Source organism: Notamacropus eugenii, chromosome X (assembly GCF_028372415.1).
Source record: "Notamacropus eugenii isolate mMacEug1 chromosome X, mMacEug1.pri_v2, whole genome shotgun sequence".
NCBI lineage: Eukaryota > Metazoa > Chordata > Mammalia > Diprotodontia > Macropodidae > Notamacropus > Notamacropus eugenii.
In genome coordinates, this window is record NC_092879.1 from 26,087,938 (window position 1) to 26,097,579 (window position 9,642).

At 50.0% G+C, this 9,642-nt stretch overlaps 1 protein-coding gene across 2 annotated transcripts in view; it reads left to right on the forward strand.

The window, feature by feature from the left end:
- MSN (moesin) overlaps positions 1-5,871 on the forward strand; it is a 99,584-nt gene extending 93,713 nt beyond the window's left edge. For both annotated transcript variants that reach the window (XM_072626104.1, XM_072626103.1), the window contains 3 exons: positions 1,423-1,515; positions 2,249-2,461; positions 3,852-5,871. In XM_072626104.1, the coding sequence (XP_072482205.1) occupies positions 1,423-1,515; positions 2,249-2,461; positions 3,852-4,016 (471 nt within the window). In that variant the 3' untranslated portion in view covers positions 4,017-5,871. The remainder of the gene's footprint in view (positions 1-1,422; positions 1,516-2,248; positions 2,462-3,851) is intronic.
- Positions 5,872-9,642: the final 3,771 nt, after the last annotated feature.

The following is a 9,642-nucleotide window of genomic DNA, read 5'->3' on the forward strand; positions in this document are numbered from 1 at the left end:
CATATATGTGAATGAGTATGTGTCCATAGGTGGGGGGGGTCTATAAGTATATGTGTGTGAGCATGTGTGTGTGTTTGTGCATGTGTGGATCCCCATGTATGTGAGGGGGTGTGTGTGGGTATGTCTCTGTGTGTGTATGTGTATGAGAGCATCTATGCGTGAGTGTGTGTATGAGTGTATGTGTGTGAAGGGGTGTGTGTGTGTGTGTGTGTGTGTATGTCTCTGTAAAAATATGTGTACAAGGGTGTGTGTGGATGAGCGTGTATGTGTGTGTGTGCCCACTTGTGGGATGGTATACCCCACAGCAAAGGGCAAGACTTTATCCCTGTGGGTTAGGTGGGGTGTGAGTAGGAGTCTCTTTTCCACCCCAGCTGGGCCAGATTGCAGCACCTCCCAGCCATAGGTGGGCAGCAGCTGTGGTGGGGCCTGACTCCATCATCTCGAGGTGGAGATCTGAGGGGGCAGGGCAGGGCACAGCAGGTATATGAGACAGTAGTAATGAGCTCCCTAGATGAGTGGCCCAGGGTGCTTCCATGGGTGCTCCTCTGGCAGGTACTCCTCATTTCCCTTCCCACTAGAGGTACCCACAGCATAGCCTAGCAGCTAGCTCTCATTGCCTTTGTAGTCAGAAGATCTGGCCAGAATCTCATCTCTACTGTTTAAGGCCTGTGTGATCCTCTGCAAGTTATTTAACATGCCCAAGCTTGGTGAGGGGCCTGGCTTGGGTAGACTGTAAGGTAGCTTCTTGCTCCACATCCAGGGTCTGTAGGGTAGAAGGAAGAGGTTTTTGCTTGATCATCGAAGGCCAGATCCCCGTGGAGCCCCCCCTGGAGTGCCCAGGCCTATATAAGGCTCTCCTAGCCTCAAGGACACAAAAGTCTGAAAGCTTAGACCACAGTTTGTGTGGAAGACTTGGGCTGAGTAAGTCAGCAGGGTGATGTAGCTGCCAAAAAGCACTGCCCGCTTTTGGGCCCCATTCAAAGAAGGAGACTCAGAGATTCTGTGACCAGAGGGTCAACTTGCCAGGACTGTGGTGTGGCAGAGAGACCTTGTGAGGGCAGTGGAGCTTGGACTAGATACCTCTGCAGTCCCCCTGAGCTTGGCCTCTAGGGGAGCAGACCTAAGAGTATAGGTTAGACGCAAACATCGGGGCAAAGAGGAGACTGAGCTGGGAGGCTAGCCTTTCAAGTGGCTTGGCTATCCTTGTTCTCCTTGGGTATCTTCCAGTGTTTAATCCAGTGCCTGGCACATAGTAGGTGCTTAATAAACATGATTGATTCTGGGAAAGACAAGGAAGAACAGGAGTCCAGCACCTGTCCTGGGGAAGCTGAGGCAGGATAACCCCAGATCTTTGTGCTGGGAGTGTGTGGGAAGGCCAGAGCCCTCATGCTCATAGCAGGCCCTGACTGCCTCCTTCTACAGGCCTCCGAGATGGCAGAGCTGACAGCGCGGATCAGCCAGTTGGAGATGGCCCGACAGAAGAAGGAGAGTGAGGCCGTGGAGTGGCAGCAGAAGGTGAGGCCAGAGCCACTGGGTGGGGGAATCTTTGACCATAGTACCCTGGGCAGCAACTGGCATGGGCAGGCAGGGGAGACCCAATCCCCATAAAATGGGCCAGGGTACAGACTCACTTTGGGGGCTTGCCTCCTTTGCTGTCTTTGGGGCATTCTCCATAGCTCTAATGGGGGTGGGGGCCATGGCAGGGACATATCCTGGCTCTGACCCCCTTCCTAGCCACATGCCCCTGAGCTAGGCATGTGATATCTTCTTAAAAGAGGGATATTACTGGAAGGCCCCTCCCTCCCTCAAAAAAGCTCTAAGGCCTCAGATAAATGGAAGTGATTTCCATTGTGGTCTTCTGCCTGGTGGTCTTCCTTTGGGTTCTAATGCAGTGGTCAGATCCCTGCTGGCCACATATCAACTTAGAAAACTACAAATGAACATTATCTATGTTGTGTTGTATTGCTATCTTTTGTTAAACATTTCCCAATAATATTTTGCTTGGGAGTTTTGCTGGCCTGGAGTTAACACCTATTCTGTAGTGGATAGAGAGGCTACCTTGGAGCCAGCAAGTCCGAGGTTCAGATCTTGCCTCTGACACCTATTGGTTGTGTGACCCTGGGCAAATCCCAGTACTGTGGGTGGAGAAGGTGCCAACCAGTTCTGGTTCACCTGGCAGTCAAAATCCCAGGTCCAGTCTTCCTCCTGGTCCTTTCCCTGGCTCACATTGGCATACCTTACCATACAGGCCCAGATGGTCCAGGAGGACCTGGAGAAGACCCGGGCTGAGCTGAAGAATGCCATGAGCACCCCTCATGAGAATGAGCAAGATGATGAGCAGGATGAGAATGCAGCTGAAGCCAGTGCTGAGCTACGGGCTGAGGCTTCCACCAAGGACCGCAGTGAGGAAGAGCGGACCACTGAGGCCGAGAAGAATGAGCGGGTCCAGAAACACCTGAAGGTAGCTGGGGGAGAGAGGGGGGCGGCCACGGGCTCAGTGAGCTCACCCTCCCTGCCCGACAGTGCCAACCTGCATGCCCTCTGGGTGCAGGGCACCCAGCTGACTAAGAGTCAGGCATGTGGGCAGAAGATGGGAAAGTCCATGGGTAGAAAGTGGGGAGGTCAGGAGAAGCAAGCGATGGGGGTCACCAAGTTGGTAGTGAGTGTGATATAGTAGAGAGAGTGCTGAACTTGGAGGTAGAGAGATCTGGGTTCGAATCCCTCCTCAGACACTTCTTAGCCATGTGACCCTGGCCAAGTCATTTTAATTCTCTGGACCTCAGTTTCCTCATCTGTAAAATGGGGGAGGTGGGATTGGACTTGGTGACCTCTAAGGTCCCTTCCAACTGTAGATCTGTAATCCTTGGCCAGAGGAGCCCTGAGATCTCCTGTATGCAGCCTGCTTGCCATTTCCTTTCTTTGAATGGAGTTTGGAGAACTTGAACCCAAAGAATTCTTAAGCTCCTGCTGCATCCAGGGCCCTGTGCTTGGGCATACAGAGCTAAGGATGTAATTGGGCAGGGGGAGGGGTGAGAAGGGGAAGTTTGTTCACCTTAAGAACTATTCCAAGGAAAAGGGAGGTTATTTCCAGCAAGCTTTAGTGAGTGTTGCCGTTAGAGAACATCATGCTGGGTGTTGGAGGAGGCCAAGCATAGATTGAGCCAAGGTCTGTTCTAGTAGGGGGAGAAGGTGCTAACCTAGCTAGCTAAATGTGCGACATTACACGGGTAGCACCCTTGCCAAGGGGCAGAACAGACGTCTGGGCAAAGGGCTCTGGGAAATTGGAGGCAGGGCAAGAATCATGGCTTCTGGGAAGGCAGGATAGATTTGATTCCCAAAGACAGAAATGGAGGATGCATGCTGGGTGATGAACTATGGGTAAAGGCATAGAGATGATGGCAGTGGGTAACAGGGGTGGGGAGGACCAGGAGAGAGAAGTGTCCCATCCCCTCCCCTTCTATCAGGAAGTTCGGTCGAATCCAAAGCCCTCCTGTGGCTCTGAGGCCGTTCTTTCTGTCCTCTCCTGGAGGTGAGCAGCAGCGCCCCATCTTTTAAGTGACCTGGATTCGAGTTCCGGCTTCGACACTTACTATCTGAGTGACCTAGGCAAGTCACCACTTTTCTGAGCCTCAGTTTCCTCTCTGGGAAATGTACAGGTTAATAGTTGTGCTGTCACCTGTTCAGGGATTGTCATGAGGGAAAGTTCTTTGTCAGTCAATACATGCTGTGTACATGTGAGTGACCATCATCATCATTACCAGGGCTCAGACGGGCTCTCTCATGTCAGTGTACTCGGAATGCCCTTTTCAGCTTCTCTTCTGCTCTCCTTCCCACCCTCCCCCCAAACCTAGGCCCTGACCTCAGAGCTGGCCAACGCCCGAGATGAGACTAAGAAGACAGCCAACGACATGATTCATGCAGAGAACATGCGTCTGGGGCGTGACAAGTATAAGACCCTGCGTCAGATCCGCCAGGGCAATACCAAGCAGCGAATTGATGAATTTGAGTCCATGTAATCCTCCTGTCCCTGTTCCCCCCTTCCAGCCATCTCTGACCTCTCCCCTGCCTTTGCCCTTTCTGAACTGGGTCCTCCAGGGACCTCAGAGCACCCTACTCCCTCCACAGGAGAGGGGGAGGGAGAGAAATTAGAACCTTTTCCTTTCCTCTCCCTTGCCCTCAGCTGCCAGCTTAGTCCAGGCCCTGATTCACCTTTTCCAGAGGTTTTGTTCCTACCCTTGTCCCCCATGGTTCACTGCTGGGTTTGCCCCTTTCCCCTTCCTCCCAGAGAGCCCCAGCCACAGGGCATGGTGTCTAGGCACATGTGGGTCTTCTCCAAGTTCCTGTGGTTCACAGTGCAGGGCAGCAGGAGGAGGATTAGGGGAAGATAATAGAAAGCTCACTCCAGAGACCAGAGAGAGACCTTCCCCAAGCCTGCTCTACCTGGAACCTTTCAGGCCACCAGGAGAGGGAAAAGTGGCCTGGGCAGGGAGAGAAATCAGGCCATTCCCGATTTCCCTTCCCAGACCCTGGCCCACTTAGTTTTGTTTGGCGACGAGAGAGGGAGGAAGATCCAAGCAAGACACCAAAAAACATTTTAAGTCTTGGCTGCCCAGCACCCCCAAGCAAAACAGTGCCTTATAGGAGCTGTTTGGGTGCCTTATGGGGGCTGTTGAGGAAGCCTTCTGATTGGCCACCTGTGCCTTGGGGGCTGTCCCTTCTTCTCCCCTACATGGGCCAGCCCCTCCTCCCCTCCTTCCCTAACAAGTTTGAACAACAGAAAACCCAGGGTAGTAACCCACAGCTCCCTGTCCCACCCAGCTCTCTCCTGGGTCTGTGGCATCCACCATATCCTCAAAGCCTGAGTAGACAAGGGGCTCCCAGCAACCAGTCCCTCCTTCCCTCTATGGGGGAGATAGTGCCCATGGTGTGTCTGGGAGGGGGTTAATTGAATGTTACCATTCACTTCATGCCAGAGATACTCCAGTCTCCTAAGACACACCTCCATGATGTGTGTGGAGGGGATAGGACTGTGCCTGCCACCAGTGATCTCCCTACAAACAGCCCCCTCTCTTCCACCACCCCCTTCTGGGGTGGTGTTAGGGGGGAGGCTGTCTCTGGGTCACTTTTCAATGTCCTGGCCCCTCCCCTCCTACACCCACCCCACCCTGCCCAGCACGCTGCTGAGCCGTCCTTGCCAGACTGGCTGGGGGGCACCAGGACCCTCCAAATATGATGCCTGTATGATGTACCCTTCCCCTGCCTACCATCTAATAAAACGGGGATTCCCTCCTTCCTCTTATGCATAAGTAGAATCTCGTTCTCGTCTCGGAGCAGGGCTGCATTTCAGCCTCCCATCCTTCCCACACCTTGAAAGTGTATACTGTATTGTAAAGAAGATATTTTGCAGGAAATTAATGTAAAACGCTTTCTGTATCAGTGATGACATCATCACATTAGGTCACGCTAGATTGTTTTGTTATTATTTGTTCTGCAGCTTTTTTTTTTCTGTTTCTGTCTGGTTTCTCTGGGTTCAACAGGCCTGGCTTCTCCCTCTTCCCTTCCCCAGTGGGCAGTGCGATGGGGATGGGGCGGGGTGGCCCACAGCTGCCATCTGCCTTCCTTCTCAAGTCTCATGTTTTGTGCTGTAAAATGTAACAGCCCTTTCACTGTTCCAGGCCTCAAGCAGTTAACTTGATGTTGTGTCCCTGAAAGCAAGATTTGGGGGCAGTAGTTATGGGAGGCTGGGGCAGAAGGCTAGACTTTGTACATGCGTCTTATGTGTATTTTTTTTTTTGTTATTTGTCTGGAGGGGTTTATTCTAAAGTCACAACATGTTAAATTTCAGTGCCAATAAAATTGAAACTACCCCCACCCTTTGGCTTGGTTTCAGTTACTCATGGAACATACGGTGCCTACTGTGTGTGGAAGGGCCCTGACTGGCCCAAAAGCTTGGAGGGGGTAGCAGGGGTAAGGGTGGGGGTTGGAATGTCACTTATGTTAATTTTGTGATGAGTTCAAATCTGGCCTCACTCACTAGCTAGGTGACCTTGGGCAAGTCACTTAACATCTGTTTTTCTCTGGAGAAGGAAATGGGAAACCACTCCAGTATTCTTGCCAAGAAAACCCCATGGATAGTATTGGCATTAGGGATATGACTGAACAATACTTTTGTGCCAGAGTACTTTATTTTTTTTTAAAAAAAGTATTACCAGCTTTTTTGTTTGTCGCTTTCTTTTCAAATTTTCTTGTGCAATTCATTTTACTTTCAATTCTTAATTCTTTCCCTCTCACCTCTCCTTCCCTCTCCCATTGAGAAAGCAAGAAAATAAAAACCTGTTACAGGCATTTATGGTCAAAAAAACCCAATTCTCCCATTAACCATGTCCCCAGCCCAACCCCCCCCCCCCCCCCCCCCCCTTCATTCTGCACCCTTTGCCCCCTCTCTAGCTAGAGTTGGGTAGCCTCTGGAATTGTGACTAGTTTCACTGTAGTGTTCAGAGTTGCTAAGTCTTTCAGTCACTTGTCTTCATGGTATTGTCTCAGTTGTTCTCATGGCTCTGCTTCCTTTCCTCTGCATCAGTTCATACAAGTCTTCCTAGGTTTCTCAGAAACCATTTTCCTCATTTTTTACAGTGTAGTTGTAGTCCACCACCATCATATGCCATAACTTATTCAACCATAGCCCAGTTGGGCCCTATCTCAGTTTCCAATTTTTTGCCACTATAAAAAGTGCTCCTATAAATCATTGCCTTCATTTCTAGATGTGCTTCCTTTTTCCTTATAACAAACGAAAAAGGAAAGGATGGGAATAGTTCAGAAAAACCAACACATCAGCTGGGTCCCACCAGATATGCCATGTTCTATACCAGTAGTCCACTACCTTTGCAAGGAATGGAGGATCCTACATTTTCTCAACTTTCAGGGCCAATCTTAGTACCATTGAAAAGGATAGAGATAGGGACTGGTCTTGTCCTGGTCCTTTAATTAGATGTATAGGGAACTCCAAGGTAAGGAAACTCCTTCTAATGCAGCTTGGCCCCTTCTCTAAAAATTATACAGGGTGTCCCCAAAAGTCGGTGTTATTTTAAAAGCTGTTGAGAGTTGCCCAGGGACTTGGCTGTGGTGGAATTTGAGTCTAGCACAGGAGTGGGAAAGCTGAGGCCTCAAGGCCATATGCAGCCCTCTAAGTCCTCAAGTGTGACCCTTTGAATCCAAGTGGGCTGCAGTTGGGGGCCACACATGGCTTGGGGCTGCAGCTTCCCCACCTCTAGTCTAGCATGTACTGACCCTCTATAAATCTTGACTTGCATTTGCATTATTGGCCTTTTCTGGATACATGTCTCTCAGCCCCAGAATTAAAGACAGAAAAATGGTTCAGAAAAACCAAGATGCTGACCTGGTCTGACCATGTAAGTAATAAATGAGTATCTGCAAAGCACCTTGGGACCCTTAATGGCATATCTAATTGCTAGCTCCTGTTAATGATGAGGATTCTCTCCTTATCGTCCCCTGCTACTGTACGGGAGATTGATGGTCTCATCAGACGTTTTCACAACTAATTAAATGAAATCCCAGAGAAAGGTCCCTGACTGCGGAAGAGCATTTGGCAGCAAATGACATCCAAGTTTGGGCTTTGAAGGGTGGGGAAGGAGAGGGGAGGGCATTACTGGCATTGAGAGTGGGGTGAGCCAAATGCTGGGAGGTGAGAAAGGTGAAGACTTTCCAGGAGATAGTCATTCGGCTGTGTGTGCAGCAGGCACATGTAGGAACATCCATCGTGGGTTGCCTCACGAGCACCAACCTGAGTGGCAGAAGGCTTGGGGATTTCCTGGGTAATCCTAAAGGGTTTCCCTGGACCAGCTCAGACTTCTCCCTGGGTCTATTCCCCATCGATCTTGCTCCCTGGACAACTGTGGCTTGGGAGGCCTCCTGTGTCTCAACTCCCACAGTCCTCTCTGGTTACCGTCTATGAGTTACCAAAGATTCCATCTTTCTCCGTCTTTATCTTACTGGTGTCCCTTGTAATTTGGAACAGGGCTTTTCTTCTCCATCACTCTCCTCCCCTGCCCCTCCTGTCTTGGGTGAGGCCCTAAGTTCTGACCTGGTCCCTTTCCTCAGGGTGCCCAAGGTACCCATCAAATGAACGGATCAAGAAGTCACAATTACCAGTGAGAGGCAGCTAGTTTGGAATCAGGATTTGGGTCCTGCTCACAACACAGCCAGATAGTGATTACCCCCTGTCCAAGAATCTGCTCCAGCACAATGGGTGGAGAGACAAAAGGTCTTGAATTAAGAGTTCAAGAAGGCTGGTCTCGAACCCTGCCTTTGCCTCTATTCCCCTGTGATCTTGCATAAGTCTTTTCTGGGCCTCAGTTTCCCTCCTAGGACTCAAGTAAACTCTAAGGGGACTGGGTCAAGTGGAGCTGCTGACCCCATCCTCAAAGTACCCCCAGCCAGGAGATGGACCAAACCACTCCAAGCCCAGATGAAGAACTTGGGAGGTGTCAGCTAAACCCGTAGAAGTGGGTATCTCTGCCCAGCCTAAGTGGGCTCTGAAAAAGTGGGCCTCTTCTGCCCCCTGGTGGGCAGTCTAGATTGGTGCTTAAACAGAAAAATTCCTTAGCAAGGTAGCTGGCAGGATTCTCAGGGCCCATCCAGGTGTTAGTGTTTTCCAGACCCTGGAAGCAAAACATCTGAGTCTGTGTCCTGAGTTCAGGAGCAATTCTACTCTTTAATCAGTAGTATGATGTAGTGGAGATGACATTCATCTTGAAGTCAGAAGGGTTTAAAAGATGGGAAAGGAGATTTTACAGTCATTATGGGCATTATAGTCACTGGGAACAGGATAAGCCAAATGCCTGGAGATCTGCATTAAAATCCTACTGTGGATGCTTCTTAGCTGTGTGACCTTGGATAAGTCCCTTCCCCTCCCTGAGCCTCCTTTGTAAAATGAGGGGGTTGGACTAGCTAGCCTCTGATGTCCCTAAATCTATGATTCTATTTTCCTTTCATCTGAATTTCCAATCTGAACTGTGCCTATCATGGACATGGGATCTAGTTTGGGTTCTAATGTTCCTCATTCAAAGTTCCAGATATTTAAACAATGCCTTGATAATTGCCCTGATTCTCTGTTGTGCCTGGCTTCAGACCTATAACCATGGGGAGTTCTTAGAGGTCTCCAAGCCAAAGCTCCTGTCTCCAAGGCCAGTGTTGTATCCATTACAGCATAGCAACTTTTCAGCAATTGGAAGCTAGCACTACTCCTCCAAAAGCCAAAAAACCTAAGCTTTCCTCATGAGAATCTTAGCCACATCTTGTTCCAGATGAGGGCAACCATAAGGGTGAAGGAAGGGCCTTGAAGTTCGTGCTGTAGGAGGGTTGGGTGGAGGGACTGGGAGTATTTAGCCTAGAGAAAAGATGACTCGAGGGATTTAGATGGCAGCCTTCAGATACTTGAAAGATTGTCACATGGAAGAGGTATTAGACTTGTCCTATTTGGCCCTGGAAAAGAAGAACCAGGAGCACTGGATAGAAGGTACAGAGGCAGATAAAGGCTTAGTGTAGAGAAAAAAACCCATAATTACAGCTGTCCGAAAATGGACTCTGAGCCACTAGGTGGCGTTGCAGTGGATAGAGTGGTGG